Here is an 18,698-nt window from a genome sequence, read left to right on the forward strand (position 1 = left end):
TAGCCCCACCAATTCAGCCTACAGCAGTTTAGCCCCACCCATTCAGCCTACAGTAATTTAGCCCCACCAATTCAGCCTACAGCAGTTTAGCCCCACCCATTCAGCCTACAGCAGTTTAGCCCCACCCGTTCACCCTACAGCAGTTTAGCCCCACCCGTTCACCCTACAGCAGTTTAGCCCCACCCATTCAGCCTAAAGCAGTTTAGCCCCACCCATTCAGCCTACAGCAGTTTAGCCCCACCCATTCAGCCTACAGTAATTTAGCCCCACCAATTCAGCCTACAGCAGTTTAGCCCCACCCATTCAGTCTACAGCAGTTTAGCCCCACCCATTCAGCCTACAGCTGTTTAGCCCCACCCATTCACCCTACAGCAGTTTAGCCCCACCCATTCACCCTACAGCAGTTTAGCCCCACCCATTCAGCCTACAGTAATTTAGCCCCACCAATTCACCCTACAGCAGTTTAGCCCCACCCATTCACCCTACAGCAGTTTAGCCCCACCCATTCAGCCTACAGCAGTTTAGCCCCACCCATTCAGTCTCTCCTGAACACCTACACTGTTTGAACGCTCTGGGCGTGAATCAGGGTGCACACACTCCTCAACACACTCCCTAAAGCATGTGTAAATCACACTCCACTGAACACACAGGTACACACACTCACTCCTAATAACACAGTGAACACACACTCAACACACTCCAGCTCCTCACAGGTTAATACACTTCCACAGGGTTAACACTCTGCTAAACCCCAGTGCTGAACACACTTCCCCCTTCAGAAACACACCGCTAAACACACTCCGGCACGCGCAGGGTTAAGGGCAGTGCGCTCGTCACTGTGTAGAGCTCTACTGCAGCAGCGCGCGCAGCCAATGGCGTTCGTGCAGCGCCGGAGGGAAGCGACCGACTCAGCGCGAGCGTTTTTATCGCGACGAAGCGCCGCGTGCGGATAAACAACGATTCGGATGACGTTAAGTGGCGGATTGCGGTCGGTATGATCGAGGTCACGAGCTTACGGAGGAGGAAAAGGTGGGTGCGCGCGCTGTTTGTGCTGTAGTACGGCGGGGGGAGGGCGGACTCGTCATGGCGACCTCTTTGTGCAAACAATGGAGCGGGTATGTTTGTGTGTGTGCGCGCGCGCGCGCAGCTGCAGGGACTCGAGGGGCTCCGTGTTCAGTAGAGACCCCCCCCGCGCGCGCTTTAGTCATCGAATGGAAAGGGTGTCGAGCTCACGAGCGTGCCTGCTGTGCCCGGGTTGTGTGTGGTGGGGCAGCAGGGCAGTGTTTTCGTGTCTCTATTTTAATGCAGGCGACTGTAAAGCCACCCCCTCTCCACCCTCTCCTCCATCGCCTCCTCCACCTCCTCCTCCTCCACAGCCTCTTCTACAGGAGACGCTCCGTCAGGGAGAAGCAGAGTGGCAGCCTGTTTCCGGCTCCCTCGCGCCCCTAACGTTATTTTTCAGTCACAACATTTACTATTTTTTTTTCTAATTATTAATAAACATCACCAGAGACCTGCTGGAACAGACCTGCTCAAGTCTTCTGTTCAGGACCGGATGTGGAGCAGATCACTGAGTTTTATGTGAAATAAAGGGAGTGAAAGCGGTTTCGGTTCTGTACCATGTGTTGTTTGTTTGTTTGTTTGTTTAAATACGTTTTTATTTCAATAAAGACTCCTTTATGTTCGGGTTGTGTTAAATACAGATACGGCTGGAGCCTTCTGTGTATGTATTTGTTTGTGCGTATTTGTGCGTGTTCTGTGACGGCTTACGAAGGTGGAGGGAGCGGAGCTGTACCGCTGGAAATCGTGGGGGCAGTGTAGCCAGTAGCGAAACACAACCAATGCCAAATTTACTCTTTCAAAAAAAATTAAACAAAAACTAAACTTTTTTCTGTTTTGTAGTAAATACATGATCACAGTCTCGCCATGTGCGAGGTTCAATCAAGTGGATGCATTGCTGAACATCCATGCCAGTGTAAAGGACGCATAGAAGTATGTGGGCAGTGACGCTTACAGTGTTTGAAATGGACGTGTTCATTTTCGTATGTAAAGTAAAAGCAGATGTACATTGTGTTTTTTACTCAAACTCTGTACTAAAATCGCCATTTGTGTATTCATAAACTTACACACTACGAGCTTGAGCTGTTTCAGGATTTGAAGACTGTGGAGTTGATGTGGGTTTTATTTGCGTACACAACTGAGTGTGTGTTTTTACGCTTTGTCAAATTGCCTAGGATGTGTTGTTAAGGATGCCGCTGGGAAAGCAGAGTTAGCATGACTGTTTTGCTAACTGTGCAGACTACATGTTAACTGTTCTTGTCTGCATATTTTCTGCTAATGAAGTTAACTAGATGTTCGGTACTCTGGCTGAAGATGAAATGCTTACTAGTCTCGATGACGTTAGCTGCCGTTCTGATGTTATAGCTAGTTATGTAGTACTCTAAATGACTCTCGCTAGATGTGACCTGCTTTGACTGACTTTAACTAGATGTTTACGCCTTTAGCTGATGTTAACTAACGTTTACTAGTCTAACTGACTTAACTATGTGTTTATTGCTGACGTTACCTAGATGTTTACTACCCTAGATGACGTCAATGAGAAGTCTGCTGTACTTGCTGACATTAGCTGGACGCTGACCTCTACAGCTGACGTTATCTGTGCTACTATATATGATGTTAAAAAGGTGGCCTTCTTTTCTCAAGCGCACCTGTTTTAGCTCACCTGTTAATGGCCAGGTTTAGTTGAGGTGTTGGAGCAGGGAAATCAGTAAACTGTGCTAGACTCCAGCCCCTGTTGCCCACCCCTGCACTAGCTGCTGTACTGTTAGTTAGCTTCAGAAAAAGCGAGACTATGTTTCTTGGACAATCTGTCCGGGAGTCCTAGAGAGCATGACTGTCCTCTCTCTCTCTCTCTCTCTCTCTCTCTCTCTCTGAGAAGGCAGAATGGTGCTCCCTCTCCCCCTCACATCACTCAGCATGGACGATGCTTGCCAGCGTAAGCAGCTGTTATGTCAGGTAGTTTGAGAAGCAGTTAACTTTCTCCTCCGAGCGTGCTGAGCTCCAGTGGTGGTGTGTGAGTTTTTTCTTGTGTCTCGGAGGAAGACCATGCCAGCCTTTACCCCAGCACTGGGGGGAGTTCTAGGTAGTAGGGAAAGGGAAAGTGATGTTAGGAGGCACTGTTTGGGTTGTACTGGTAAGTTTAAGTGTTAGGTAAAGCTTGAGATATTGGAGGGTTCCCGAACAGATGAGCTAATGTGATAGATTATGCTGTTGTTTTTTTCTCTTTGGTGTGTGATGTGCCAGCGTCTTGTTGAGGTAACTCTGAGAACAGAGATGTATTACTTCTTATTGGCTTTTGATAAATTGGACAGAGTAGTTAACCTAGCCACTGCTGGTCAGATACAGTATACCTGACGTCTGTATTGCGTCCTGCACCACACGCCAAAATGTGTTTTTGCAGTAGTAATACATTGAATACATTGATAACATAATGCGGTTTCAAAATAGTACCACTGTATGCTGTATTACTGGGGGATTTCCTTTTTACATTGCTTCCAATTTTAAAAACTGAAAATTGACCAGAAACAACGTCTTGGTCAACAACCATCCTCTTTCTGTTGTTTGCTCACATAATAAATGTCCCGACAATGATTCTACCATGAATGTGTTTCTTTCCATAGCAAAATCAAAGACATTAGCTATGACTGAGGTACGACAACTAGATAAACATGATAATTTTTCTCTTTCCTTTTCTGCCACATTGTTTAGGTTAACTGGAGGTGTCCATTCCTTGTGGCTCCCACCTGTGGACAATCATACAACCTTCTGAACCAGCCATTGTTGCACGACAATGAGTAATGACAATACATTTTGGCGGTTGGATTTGTCGTAAACATGAATTCAGGTGGATTACAACAAAACTTCATCTGGTTCGTGGAAAACAAGACCAAAGAGGCCCCCAAAGATCTGAGTAAGCGTCTGTGTTGTGAGAAATGCCGCTTTTCGACCAAGGATGTTGAACTCTTTGAAAGGCACGTTGCTCACCATGAGGAGGTCACCTTCTCTTGCACTCTGTGCAACCACGTCTCATATTCCCGAGTGGAGTCCCAACGACACAGTGTCACTCACAAAGGATCCTTTCCCTACAAGTGTAACTGGTGCTCCTATGGGGCGGTCAGGAGGGACTACATGGTTAAGCACATTCAAAGGATACATGGGAAGCCTGCAAATGAAAGCTTCACCATTGATTTCGTTCCGCCCACTGCAAAAATGGAACATCTGGTCCAACAACAAACTACTGATCTATGCACTGACACTCCACAAACATTGAGTGAACCTGTCCAAAATGTAAACTTTCTGAGTCATTCAGCAGGAAATGTGTTTAGTCTCATTCCCAGTGTAAGTCAGTCCAGGACCAGTGCACCTTATCTCGTCGTCAGACCTGTGGAACAAACGACCAGTAACCAGACTCATCTGATCTGCAATACAACTGCTCAGTCGGTTACCAGCACAACCTGTATCCTTCCTGTTACCAAGACCTTGGGCATACCCTATAGTGTGGCCAGTACTAGTCAAACTATGAGCAAAGTCCAAACACATGGAGTTACTAATCCACCAAATGTTGCAATGAATGAGGTAGATTATAGACTTGCTGGAAAAATATCCTTGGGAAAGGCACCTTCTCCTAGTGCAATTCCCAGGGTTCATGTCAGTATCCCTGCTGATCGTGCCATTCAGCAAAAAGTACTGCTTCAGAGTCAGGTGGGATCTACTACAGAGAAGACGGTCATTCAGTCGAAAACAGTCGCGAATAGTCAGGTCGTATGTCTCTCTGCGGATCGTGCCGTTCAGCAAAAAACACTGGTTCAGAGTCAAGTGGGATCTACTACCGAGAAGACGGTCATTCAGTCAAAAACTTTTGCAAATAATCAGGTCATTTGTGTGTCTGCAAATCGTGACATTCAGCAGAAACCACCACTGCTTCAGAGTCAAGTGGGAGCAACCACTGAAAAGATCATCATTCAGTCCAAAGCAGCTCCAAGAAATCTGATTGATTTGGAAGTTAGAAACAACACCCATCTGAAGACACTTCTCAACAACCCAGTAGACCTGTTTGGACAGAGGGCTCTTGAAGTCCGGAATGTGCCGGCAGTTTTGCCAGCGCAGAGGCCAACCAATTCAGGAGTTCTACGAAATATTCCAGTGGCACATCCAGTACAAAGGTCTGTTTCATCAGGTGCACATCCCAGTTCACCAGTTGAGCGTTTCGGACAGGGAGCACCATCCTTCACAAATGGAGCTCAGAATGCAGTAAAGAGTAATCGACGGAAAACCCGTCCCAACATCCTGGTGAAGCGGCATTCTGAGAAGCTCGCACCAGGCACACAGTCCAGCATGCAGGTGGAGCTGCTGTCACCTTTGAACCAGCCGATACAACACAACAAGCCTCTGACAGTATCCTGTCCTGAAGAGATTACCATACCTGCCGGCTGCCTCGTTGAACTGGTGGAGGTGAAAAATGTCAACGGCACTCGAGAATTGGAGCTTCGGGTAGTCCCACAGCAGTCCAGTGGACCTCAACTGGGAAGTTCGACGTGTACCACTGTAGACGGTAGCCGACTGTCTTTCAAATGTAAGGTTGCCACAGATGATAATCAACAAAGGCCAAGCTCCCAGAACAGTGCCATTCCTGAGCCTCAGTTCAAAGGTCTAAATCGAAAGGACCCCTCTGCAGATGTGACGATAGATGTAAAAGATGAACCCGAGGTAATTGAGCAAGTGCTTTGTTCCAAGGTAACTGTAACACAGACACCAGGATCTTGGAGTGGAGGGTTATCTAGTGCATCAAGATCAGCGTCTAGGCCTTCGGAATCACACAAAGTCACAAACCAACCATCAGCTGGACAAAAAACCATTACAAAGGCTACAGAACCGGTTGCTCCAGTACGGCAGGTTCACTTCAGAGGATGTACCACACCTGCAAGCAATAAAAATGTTGCTGTTGAAGGTCTGAAGAATAATTCCAATTCTTCTCGAGCATTACTAAACAAACATGAAGATGTAGAACCTAGTTGTCAAGGCTTTCCTGTAATTTCATCAGTTTTTTCACTGTGTCCAAGTCCTGAAGTAGCCCTGGGTGGCATTCACACCAAAGTAGGGATCTTGGGTGAACATGTGATGGGGGTCCGAGCATCAAAAGATTCAGGGTCGAAAGGAAATGTGGAGAATTTTGACTTGAAAACTGAAGAGGATACTGGGTTATTGGCTGAAAACATTCAGAAACTTGGTCTGAAACTAGAGAAGAAGTGTGGCATTTTAGAAGATACCAAACTACCTGAAAAGACAGAGGCTGATGAGGGTTCACAAACTTTTCCAAATGGTCTGAAGAATAAGACCGTGCCAGAATTGTGTGGTTCTTCAACAGATGCCCTTCAGAAAGCAACTGCTGATCCAATGCAAGAGATGAATCCATTGAGCAAGAGCAAGTTTCCCACGCTGTCAAGATCTGTTTCAGAGAGCAGTTTACCTGCACAGAGAGAGAGTCACCTCACTTTATCCATGAACCCTACAGTAGCTTTACCCAGGATTCCAAGTTTGGATTTCTACTCGCTTTTGGAATCTGTAAAGAACGTTCCAGAGAAAGCAGTATGCGAGGAAAGCATAACGGCAAGACCCGTTCTTTGCTGCACGTCAAACCAGCAGAACATGCAAGAGAGAGCCATTAAGCTCATTCTGAAGCGTAAACGATCTGAAACCGAAGACAAGGATCCAGGTCAAGACCCACAGCCGTTCCTAGCAAGTTTTCAAGTACAGCCTTCATCTAAAAGACGTAAAAAAGAAAAGAAAAGGGATAAGAAACGCAAGTCAGCTAAGGCCATGTTACAGCTTCATCAGACCTTGGTGAATGGCGAAATGAGAAACCTGTGGTTGAGTCCGCTGAAAGAAGATCAGCTGGTCAAACTCCCTGCACCAAACCAACCTGTGGTAGTCCTGAACCATCCAAACCCCCTGTTTCAGATGGACAGTGTAGGTGTTCAGGATTGTGAATGGGTAGCCTCAGTGCATAGTCCCAGTGCCCAGCAAGAAACCACTCCTGAGAAACTTGTGGACCAGTGTCCCTCCCTCAAAATGAAACTGAAGAAAGTCGAGGGACAGACGTATCAGGTCACTGAGCTTGTCCTAAAAGGCGTTTCTGAACGAACCAGCTCCTAAAGACATACAGTATTTACCGGATGTCCAGCTGATGTCATTCGTTTTATGACCTTTTGATGCACTACTGTACAGCATTTTCTTATTTTTGTCAAACGCTGCTTAAAGGACAGGAACCCTAGACGGAATTGCTTAATAACCAACTTTGTATATATGTGTAGATGAAGCGCTGAGGTCTAATTTTTGTCCTGTGTTTTTATATAAAGGGGTTGGTTTTGTGTACCTCTGGCAGTTTTCTTGAGGACTGGTAAGTTTGATCCAGCAGCTTTCCTATTAACAGTATTCAACAGCTGTTTCCGATATTTCACTACAGATCATTTCTATCACTACAGTATCTGCAGATTTTGCCAATTCTCCGGTGACCTTTGGTTTGGTGACCTACCTCATATCAGTTATAACTGAACTCCAAAGGAGTGTCATGTATGATGTATATGTTATAAATTGTGTAAATATTTGATTTGATCGGGGCAGCCGTACAAGTTTTCAACACTGTTTTTGTAATGTGCCAGCATCAGTGTCGGGGGTACCATTGGATGTAGAGTGATCTGTATGATGAATACTTCCACCCTCTGTATTTGAGAGTGCAGAGCGAAAAAAAAAAAAAACAGGAGGGATGGAGGAGGTCTGTAAAATAATGGAAACGTCAGCAAGTGTGTTTAACAGTAAGGAACAACAAAGAATGTATAATTTAATACTAAATATCAGTACAGCCCATTTTAACAACCGCTCAAAATTCCTGCATAATGTAACAGTAAAGATCTGAACAGACTCGGTCAGATTGGGGGTTTGGTGGGTTTGGTGGGTTTCCCTCCCCAGTCAGAGCTATTCTACAGAGGAGGTTCTAGATAAGCTCCCCCAGTCAGAGCTGTGGTTCTACAGTGGAGGTTCTAGATAACCTCCCCCAGTCAGAGCTGGAGTTCTACAGTGGAGGTTCTAGATAACCTCCCCCAGTCAGAGCTGTGGTTCTACAGTGGAGGAGAAGGGAATCAGACGTCTGAAGCTCTACTAAAAGCTCCTCACAGAAAGTTCTTCACCTAATGGTGATGAAGACGCTGCCTGATGCCTGAGACACTGTTCTACCAGAGTTCTGAGAAGAGCTCGGCTCTAGAACCTGCTTTTAAAACCAGATCATTAAAATGGTGGAGGGATACATGCTGCAGGGTGTAGTGCAGCTACAGAAAGTAGTCCCTAAAGAGAACTGCATTAGTTCAGATTCTCTATTCACTATTTTACCTTCATCATCATCATCATCATCATTCCATATAAAACTCAGAAGACTCGTGTAGCTGCACTGGTGGGTTTGGATAGGAGATAAATTATGGGCTGTATCTGTGTTGTTGTCATGGCGACCGACGCCTGCTTCCATTCACCTCCACTGTACAGAGATCAGAGTGGGTCAGTTTCTCACCGAACCCGCGACTCTGACTGAGCCGGGCTCACACTCTGAATTATGGAAGGAGAAAAATCACAGTATTGAGAATTCTTTGACCGATAGCCAGCACTAGTACAGAGTCTGGCTGCTTTTCCTTTCAGATCCGGAGCTTCCCCGTCCCATCGTGATCACAGAACTAAACCAAACCTTACACACGTCCAAGCTGACGTCTCTGCAGTAAACACAGCTGGGTTAACAGCGGGACTGTGCATTTCCATGTTGTGCTCAGCACAGGCCGTACCTAATTAAGGGCAATAAAGGGTTCAGTTGGGTTCAGTCATGCATTTGCTGCATCTTTGATTACCATACAGGTGTAAATACAGTGACGGCTAGCACAGTGTTTATATATAGGTGTTACTTGTTGTACGTGTTTTATACCTCAAAGCCCTGTGACTGAAATAAGATGGAGGTTCAAGGGTCGAGTTCAGACCGAAGGTTCATTAATGAATTAAAGTGTTTATTGGTTCTTTGAGTGCCTTAAAGGAACATTCCCTGTCCACATAGTTTCTTTTGGAGATTTAGCAGCCAAGTCCCAGGATGTCAACATTGTCCAAGCCCCGCCAACTATCTGTTTTTAATTTAAATCTAAATATATTTTTTTATTTGAAATACTTGTACAGTATGGTGAAATTGTTCTCTTCACATATTCCAGCTTGGAAATCTGGGGTCAGAGCACAGGGTCAGCCATGCTACAGCGCCCCCTGGAGCAGAGAAGGTTAAGGATCTTGCTCAAGAGTCCCAGTAGTGGCAGCTTAGTGGACACAGGTCTTAAACCCACAACCCTGTGATCAACAACCCAGCACAGCTCTAGCAGTGGTTTCAAGATTGGGCAAGTCTTAGAGACTCTTTGTAAGGAAGCAGTGTATCAGTACACACGGTTCACAATTCAATCCCACGATACATTTATCAGTACGGAACAAAATAAGGAGAACCTCATTATGTGCTTTATTATCTTATGGTAATGGTTCCGGTTATTTACAATAAGTAAAATGCAACCGCCAACCAAATAGAGCTCAAATTTCTCAACCTCTGCATTCTTATAAAATCGGGTTTTTTAAGGGTTCTTCATCACTCATTTTGGTGCTACATTTTTAAGATTCCCCCAGGAATGTTCTCCGCATCAACATGGTTCTTTGAGGTGTTCTGGATCTATACACTATACAGCACTTAAAACCTTTAAAGAACCCTTTTTTTAGGGTGTAGAAATCATAAAATCCCACCCCCGTCTCCGCTCTTGGTACTCTGATTGGGCACCTTCTTGACAGTGGTTTCCACTTCAGCGAGTGAGGGCCTTTCGGTGATGCAGCTGAACATTTTGATACTTTTTAAAAATATATTAATTAAAATTTTACCGTGTTACAGCACAATGTGGAGCATCGCAGTGTAATGACTGATTGTGCTGTGTTACTACCCTGTAACGAGAGTGCTACACTGGGATGAACAGCTTTAGTTACCTTCTCTAATAAACATGAAAATGAACATTATAACATTTGCGGCGATGTGTGCCACTTTTTAATTCTATGTGAAAACATGCATCGAGCCGCCAACATCATCTTTTATTGAATTGTGAATTTTGTGAATCGGTACACCCCTGAATCCCACTCAGATCAGCGAGGAAGTGTATTATGCAAATCTGCTTTTGTCAAAGCGTAAATTATTGATGTTGGACAGCTTTGAGTTGCTAGGTAACTGTAAAGCCGGCGGGTCATTTTCCTGGTTTGAAATGAAAAACAAAGTGTAGTCTTACTCTGAGACCCGAAGTTTAGGTTCTGACTTTAAATCCTTTATTTTGTGGGATGTTCTTTGTTGATACATTGTTTTGTGTTGTTAATCTTCACGTGTGTACTCGTGTCCTGTTCTGCTTTAATAAAATAAGTTCTCTGAAGTTCTGCTTGGTTCTGTGAGTCGTCTTCTGTCAGTGTGAAGCGAGCTGCGTTTACAGTGTTAAGCTGACTCTAACTCAGCAGCTGACTCATGTCCTGTGCTGTGATTGGGTACATGAGGATGCAGAGTCTCTTGGGTTGGGACGCTGCCGTGGGGTTCCTCCCATCGATGAGGACGATAGGGAAGATGGAGTGGAATTTGATGATGTCTGCCACAGAGTCAAACGTCTGGAAGACAAGAGAAGAAACAGGCACTTCACCCCAACAGCGTTTTACACATTTCTGAACGAGTACACCCTAAAGAACTGCCGGGGTCTTTATAGGTTCCTTATTAAAGGCAGTGGTTCCAAGAACTGTTTTTTTTTTTTTTTTTTTTTTTTTTTTTTTTTGTTGCTTAAATCATTCTTTAATATTTTTTAAACAAACCTTCAGTAAGTAGATCTGTCCTTTACACCACAAAGGTCTCTACCGTACAAATCAAACACCTTTCGTTCTGTAATATTAGCTACTGCAGTCCAAAATATGGTGCCCCATATATATATATATACACACACACACACACACACAGTAAATTGATGTACACTGCACCTTAAATATGCGCAAATAACTCCTCCATACTTTTCATCATGGGTTCTTTGCTAAAGGCAGTGGTTCTATTAAGACAATTGTTATCTGCACGGTTAAATTCTTCTCCATGATGGATTAACTTGTAAAAAATGGTTCTACAGTTCTTACGATGGCTCTATGTTTTGCACGTTTGCCAAGATTGTAGCCTGAAACCGAATGTTTCACAACTAGCCATAATTTTAGATTAGCTACTGCAGTTCAAAATATGTCCAGTAGGGGACCTATTGATAGCAGGAGGCCTTATCTGTTTGAAGAGATTCAAACGTTTTGAACGAATATGTGAGCATCTTAGTTACTGTAGTCAGCCCTAAATAAACCAAAAACACAAAAAAATGGCCACTAGTGGCCAGTAATTTCCATTTCTACCTAAAATGTGCATATACTGCATATAAGTGTTCTTCTATAAGTGTTCTGCACATACATTTTTATTAAAGGCAATGGTTTTATGTAGAACCATAACAAACCAAGAAATCCTTTGAATGCTTTGAAATGGTTCTCCTTCAGGTTAAAAGGTTCTTTGGAGGAGAAGCTTTCATTGACGGTTCTTTGTAAAACTCAAGAGAGTTCTGTCTCACGCTCAGGTTGGCTTTTATAATTGTAATTAATTATGCGTGCACACCCTTCGCACACACACTCCCTGGAGTTTATTATGAACGAGTGGGTTCCTGCTGTTTATCAGTTCACACGGAGTTAGAGGGCGGTTCTGTGTGTTGCTGACTCACGTCGTTGGTCTTCATCCTGGTTCCCAGTGTGTATTTGCTGGTTTCCTTGCAGAAGCGGATCTGGATGTTGAAGACTCTGTTTTCGTAGAAGACGGCCAGGACGTAGGGCTCGTTGGTAGTGTTCCTGGAACAGTCGCGCACTAGGAAAGCTCCTTCCTGCCAGTAACGACACAGGAGGCAGAACAGCGGAACATGTGGATTACCTCACACACAGCACTGGGGGGACATCTCCAAGCCACCCAGGGCCTGGCCGAACACGTCCATGAAAAATAAATAATTACCAGCTATAATTCAGTTCAGGACCCAGCGTTTTAAACGTTCCTCTGTAGTGACAGTGTGATATCCTTATAAAAGGGTTCTATACAGTACTAAAAAGGGCTCTTTAACTCATAATGACAGTGGAACTCCTTTAAGGGTTCAAATAGGTTTTCCACCAATTTGAAGAATCCTTTAACCAACTAACCATTTACCCATTCAAATGGCTTTTTAAGTTGTTATGGTTCTATACAGAACCCTTGGAGAAGCCTGTAACACTGCTGTAAACTCACTTTTCCGTTAGCTTTATGGATTATGGGCCGTGCATTATTAGTCACTGCATTGGTGCAAAATCAGCAACAGTTGATTCCTCTGGGTTCTAGATACGGTCAAGTGAGCTTGTTTGCTTTAGTGCTCCTAATAGTTTAATACTTAAAATCTAATAAACTGTGCACCAGCAGATGACCTACACTCTCCAACCAGAGCTACAAGGGAGGGGTTTCTGATAAAGTGGCCATAAGTGGATGTGTTTGTCTGTCTTTTATGTTTGTCTGTGTGTGTGTGTGTGTGTGTGTGTGTGTGTGTGTGTGTGTGTTTACCTGGTTCACCAGATGAAGAGCGTGTTCTGCTTCTACTCTCCTGACGGCTCCTACGTACCATTCCTGCTCAGCAGAGGCCTGAAATCAAACACAGGGAGCAGCAGTCACTCATCACCAACACTGGACTGCTAGAACTTATACAGTAAATAAATAAATAATATATATATAAGCGTGTGTGTGTGTGTGTGTGTGTGTATAAATACACTGTATGTCCATATGTTTGTGGACACCCCTTCTAATAAATGCATTTAGCTGCTTTAAGTTGCTCCCATTGCTGACACAGATGTGCAGATGCACACACACAGCTTGTCTAGTCCCTGTAGAGAAGAAGTACTGCCAATAGAATAGGACTCTCTGGAGCAGATCAACATCATGACCCTATTGGCTCCATGCTGCCTAATGCCAGGCGTGGGCTAGAGGGGTATAAAGCCCCCCAGCATTGACCTGTGGAGCAGTGGATGAACTGTGTTCTCTGGAATGATGGTGGAGGAGCTCCATCCAGTACTTTTGAGAGGAGTTGGGGAGGATGAGGTGGGGTGGTGATCATCCACCCAACATCCTGACCTCACTAACACTCTTGTCTCAAGTCCACACAGCAGTGCTCCTCCTCCAGAATCTAGTAGAAAGTCTTCTTCCCAGGACATAGAGACAGTTACTCCAACAAAAGCAGCATAAGCAATTCAGTGTCCCAATATTTTTGTCCATATAGTGTGGGTGTGTGTTCTCCACCTCCACTGGTTTGCTGTGCCCCGTGTAGCTGCCGTGGCTGGCGTCTCCTTTGACTTGCGGCCACTCGTGGTGCTGCCGTCGCACTGAATCTGCACTAGCGGAAACACAACACACTTACCCACGAACACATAACTCAGACCACAGCATTTCACACGCCACCCACCTCGCACCAACTCACTCCACCCACAGCACACTGCACAATAACCAATTCAGGGCAGGGGGGGGTGCGTTCACCTACACACAGACCTCAAACCAGGTAAATTTACTCCCACAGACCCACTAGCAGATATTAGCATTATCATAGAGCTGCTTAGGCCCAAACCCAAGTTCTGGTTCTGGAGGTCTGAATGATATCTCCTCTCTGAAGTTAAGAAATCTCCCAAAAGTGGAGTGTGATGGTTCAGCTTGTCTAATAGCATGGCCAACCTGACCAAGCAAATCAAACAGCATGACCAAGCTTGTTGAGCAGCATGACCAGCCTGACTGGTCCATCAGTATGACCAGTATGACCAGTTAACCCAACACTGATCATCAGGTATTTCATTGAAACAGCAGCAGAGTCAGTTACACACACTCACATATTCACACACACTCAACATATTTCTTAGAAAGTTTAGAAAGAAAAGATTACCTTTCATGCTGTTCGATTGCTCCAAGCAGCTTCAGATGAGAGAGAGAGGGAGGGCGAGAGAGGGAGGTTAGGATCAGATTGAGCCTTTTTTGAGTTTAAACTGAATCATGTCCTGCTGGATTAAGGATTGTTCTCCAAAGCCACGTGTGAAGTACCTTCGTTCCAGGTCATGCGTCTCCAGATCCAGAGAGAGTCTGTGGGACGAGTCAGTCTTTAAACCTGCAAGAGGACGAGGCGATGAATTTAAACAAATCTCCCATCACAGACGAGCAGCTTCTACATGTTAAACCCAGACCAAACAGCTAACATGAGAAGCTACCTTCAGTTCAGAGTACATTGATCAGCCACAACATTAAAACCACCTGCCTAAGATTTTGTAGGTCCCCATCATTCATGCCAAAACAGCTCTGAGGCATCCCACCGAGGCATGGACTCCACAAGACCTCTGAAGGTGTCCTGCAGTGGTATCTGGAGACCTTCAGACGTTACAGCAGATCCTTTAAGTGCTGTAAGTTGTGAGGTGGGCGGGGCCTCCATGAGCATTAATGAGCCTTGGGTGCCCATGACCCTGTCGCAGGTTCACCTGTAGTTTTCCCTTGCAGCACTTTTAGTAGGTACTGACCACTGCATACCAGGAGGAACACCCCCCCCCAACAAGACCTGCTTGCTGATGTTCTGGAGATGTTCTGACCCAGTCATTATCTAGAACATCACAGTCTGGTTCTAGTCAAAGTGTCTCAAATTGTCCATTTTTCCTGCTTCTTCACCTTCATCACCTTCACTCACTGACTGATATGTAGATCCACCTCTCCACAGACAGGAGCCACTGGACCCAGATCATCAGTGTTCCTCACTCCAGCTGCAGTGGTTTTAATGTTATGGCTGATCGGTGTAGCTATTTTAAGAGTAATGAAGTGTTATGAGGTCTTGGTTGGGTTGTGGCACCACCAGCACCACAGGCTGTGAATCTCTAATCTCTAATGAAGGGTAAACAGGACTGAGAGCAGATCAGCACTTACCCAGTAGCCTGCTGTTCACCTGCCAGTCAGACCAACAAAAAGAGGACACTGGTTACCAGTGTGACGGGGTTAAACACAGCTGTTTCACTTCTCGAGCTCATTATGGAGTTTAGGAAGAAGGTACACTTACATTCTCCCCTCCTCCTGGGCTGGACCGGCTGGTGGAGGACAGAAAGTCAGAGGTGGAGATGCTGTTGTATGGATGTAGGGGTTGTATCTGTGTACATCAGTTTCTCCAAATTCGACACATGGCACTTTTAATGATGACTGCACTCTCAGATTTATTCAACCAGCTGAACCCACCGTATTTGGCCATGCCCACTTTTAAGAGTTTGTTTATTCTGATCAGAAAGTGGCTAGCTACGCTAACCCAACACTCCAACAGGCTAGTTAAGGCTATTTTGAGCAGAGCTAACTAGCTTTCCAATTTGGTGGGCCACCCCATATCTTACATCCACCACCTTCCAAAGACGCCACTGGACCTTCCCACAGGACAGTGACCCCAAGCATACCTAAGACCTAAGGACTTCAAGTAGAAGTCCTAGAAGATTCTGGAGTGGTTGTCACAGTCGCCCGACTGGACCCCCACGGAAAATCTTTGGTGGAGAGGAGTGGGCTGAGATTCCTCAGGAAGGTGGTTCCAGGAGCTGCTGTCTGGGCGGATTTTCACTTTTCCGTCTGTACTTCATGGAGTGGTCGCATAATTCTGAGACTGCAGTCGTTTGCCAGAAATTTGAGCACCTGGGTTTTCTCCTGGTGGATCTAACAGATGAACAACTCCACTAATTGTGTGTGTGTGACTGCATTGTGCACTCACTCTGTGCAGGTGTGCGTGTTTTTGTGTACAGGCCGTTGAGGTGTGCTGGGCAGGGGTCTGTGGGGGGGCGAGTCGCCGGCCTGGTTGTAAGGCTGGGGCACCGCTGCGGGGGGACAGAACTGACTGCCCTGATCCCTCGGAAGAGACTTCACTGGCCTGACACACACACACACACACACACATATAATTAAAGCTCAAGGTGTGAGACATTTATTATGACATCATAAACAGGTATATATATAAATGTGATGATAATCTGTCTCTGGTTCTTTACCTTGGTGGCAGCTTTGAAGTCTGGAAAATAAACATTAGATGTTAAAATTGATAATAATATAATAATCACACACAACCCAGACATTTAAGTGTAGTGACTATACAGCACTGAGCTTTGTGTCCATGTGGTTTACAGATAGAGAGGGTACGTCCTGCTGAGGGTTAACATCTTCACGAATGAGCCAAAACATTATGACCTAAGTACACTGTTTCTGCACATGCTGCAAAAAACAGCTCCCTCTACAGACCTCTGAGGGTGGTGTCTGTGGTGTCTCCACCAAGAAGTTCCAGCAGATCCTTTAGGTCCTGTAAGTTGTTAGGTGGAGCTGTGTATGGAGCAGCGCACTACTGTCCACCATCTCCTACAGTGGACACATCAGGACTGGACCTCGGAGTGCTGGAAGAAGGTGGTCTGGTCTGATGAGGGTGCTGTGGGTGCTCCACCTCCCAACTTACAGAACCTAAAGCCAGAATCTGTTGGAACGTCTTGGTATCTGCATGGTTTAGCTGTGTGTGTGTGGAGTTATGTAGAGGGAAATGTTTTGCAAGTGAAGGAACTTCGTCATAAAGCTTTGGGCACTATCTAGAACCCTTTGGTAAGAGTGGTGTTTTTAGAGGTGGAGGGAGTGGCAGCCCTGCACAGTGCGGCCTACTGTGAGATACAGGATATGTGATAATGAGTGAGGGCTGCATGTTTACCGTTTCTTCACAGCCTAACGTCTGTGACCGTCGCTCTGCAAGCACACACACACACACACACACACACACACACTCTGACATTAATATAAAATCACAGCATCAGGAGAACACAGTTAGTGCAGCAGGAGCTGTGGTTGTACTGAACCACTGCTGCAGCTGCTGTAGTTAACGCACCAGTCAAAAGTTTGGACACTTCTATTTATGACGTTATTCGTTTTCTACATTTGAGAAATACTGTTCTTTCTACTGTATCTGAATTTGTCTTGATAAATGGACCAATAGGAATGCTCCAAAATGATCTGGACATGCTCACTGACATGCTCATTAGCATTCATTTTGTCAGCATCTGCAGATCAGGAACGTAAACACACACTCAGTCAGGTGTGTTCAAACTTTCGACTGATACTGAATGCAGTAGAATCTACGTTCAGCCCTCACACACACACACACACACACACACACACACACACACACAGCTGTGTATAAGAGAGAGAGAGAGAGAGAGAGAGAGAGAGAGATAGGACGAGAGAGCTCAGTCTAACCTGATGTAATCTTTGGCTGTCTGCCTGGTTTCAGGTCCCTGTTTATAGCAGGAGCTGCGTTTCCTGTGTGGAAGGAAGTGGAAACACAATTATGGTAATTATGGGGTGTATTTCTGTCACAGTCTCATAGAGACCATCTCAGCATAGCAACGGTTGCTGATTTGGACAAACTCCACAGATATTGAAAAAAAAAAAAAACATTCAGATTTAATGAAGATACAATAATCAGCCATAACATTAGTACCACTGCAGCTGATAATCTGGGTCCAGGGGCTCCTGTCTGTCCAGGTGTGGATCTACATATCAGTCAGTGAGTGAAGAACAGTCAGTTCTTGTAGGTGATGAAGCAGGAAAAATGGACAAGTGTAAGAACCTGAGACACTTTGACAAGAACCAGACTGTGATGTTCTAGATAATGACTGGGTCAGAACATCTCCAGAACAGCAAGCAGGTCTTGTGGGGTGTTCCTGGTATGCAGTGGTCAGTACCTACAAAAGTGCACCAAGGAAGGACAACCGGCGTCATGGGTGTTTATCATTAATGCTCATGGAGGCCCCGCCCAACCCACAGCTAACAGGACTTAAAGGATCTGCTGCTGACACAGAGAGCACAGCAGGACGCCTTCAGAGGTCTTGCCTCGCTGGGTCAGAGCTGTTTTGGTGGCATGAGGGAGACCTACTCAATATTAGGCAGGAGGTTTTATTGTTATGGCTAGTTGGTGTAGGTGTAGGTGTAGGTAGATGGTGCAGCCTTAGATTACCTGATGTTCTTTTTGGAGGCCGTGGAGGAATGTCCAGAACACCCTGCAGATACAAATCACACAGTGGTCAGCGTCACATCATACATAACAATAGTGTATAGAGTAAACCTCTAACACACACACACACACACACACACACACACACACACACACACAGGCATGGTACTCACCCTGGAATCTCCTGCTGTGCTCTGAGGAGTCCATGGTCTAAATGCACATTTGTCTGCAACCAACACACACACACACAGTCTGGTGATTTCCCTCCTTAAACTCTCTAATTAACCTGGCGGACTCACGCTGCAGTAACACACTGTGTCCTCTAGATGGAAATGTTGGCGCACTTATAGACTGACCCAGTCTCACACACACACACACACACACACACGCTGCTGATCAGTCCGTCTGAAGCTGTGGATGTCTGTATGGGTTTTTTAGGAAGCTCTCAGTCTGATACGGGTAACTTTATAAAGATGCTTTCAGTCCGGTCCGGTCCGGTCCGGT

General features: G+C 45.4%; 2 protein-coding genes across 4 annotated transcripts in view; one reads left to right on the forward strand and one right to left on the reverse strand.

Moving 5' to 3' along the window:
• The first annotated feature begins 835 nt into the window (after positions 1-835).
• Positions 836-10,526, forward strand: znf518b (zinc finger protein 518B). Its single transcript, XM_072693156.1, has 2 exons — positions 836-1,029; positions 3,769-10,526. The coding sequence occupies exon 2, from the start codon at positions 3,895-3,897 to the stop codon at positions 7,210-7,212; it is 3,318 nt and encodes a 1,105-aa protein (XP_072549257.1). The 5' UTR covers positions 836-1,029; positions 3,769-3,894; the 3' UTR covers positions 7,213-10,526.
• The window catches only part of LOC140573670 (uncharacterized), a 21,307-nt gene continuing 13,011 nt past the window's right edge, over positions 10,403-18,698 (reverse strand). For 2 of the 3 annotated variants that reach the window (XM_072693157.1, XM_072693158.1), the window contains exons 6-19: positions 18,368-18,420; positions 18,198-18,240; positions 17,438-17,500; positions 16,896-16,930; positions 16,198-16,217; positions 15,924-16,079; positions 15,237-15,264; positions 15,107-15,125; positions 14,243-14,306; positions 14,088-14,116; positions 13,457-13,545; positions 12,728-12,805; positions 11,874-12,029; positions 10,403-10,752 (exon numbers count right to left, since the gene is read on the reverse strand). In XM_072693157.1, the coding sequence (XP_072549258.1) occupies positions 10,597-10,752; positions 11,874-12,029; positions 12,728-12,805; positions 13,457-13,545; positions 14,088-14,116; positions 14,243-14,306; positions 15,107-15,125; positions 15,237-15,264; positions 15,924-16,079; positions 16,198-16,217; positions 16,896-16,930; positions 17,438-17,500; positions 18,198-18,240; positions 18,368-18,420 (989 nt within the window). In that variant the 3' untranslated portion in view covers positions 10,403-10,596. The remainder of the gene's footprint in view (positions 10,753-11,873; positions 12,030-12,727; positions 12,806-13,456; positions 13,546-14,087; positions 14,117-14,242; positions 14,307-15,106; positions 15,126-15,236; positions 15,265-15,923; positions 16,080-16,197; positions 16,218-16,895; positions 16,931-17,437; positions 17,501-18,197; positions 18,241-18,367; positions 18,421-18,698) is intronic. The other variant, XM_072693159.1, reaches the window with a different exon arrangement.

This window comes from Salminus brasiliensis, chromosome 12 (genome assembly GCF_030463535.1).
Source record: "Salminus brasiliensis chromosome 12, fSalBra1.hap2, whole genome shotgun sequence".
In the NCBI taxonomy this organism is placed as follows: domain Eukaryota; kingdom Metazoa; phylum Chordata; class Actinopteri; order Characiformes; family Bryconidae; genus Salminus; species Salminus brasiliensis.

Excerpts from the sequence above, each read along its gene's own strand:
- znf518b (XM_072693156.1), top strand. The coding sequence starts at position 3,895 with ATGAATTCAGGTGGATTACAACAAAACTTCATCTGGTTCGTGGAAAAC.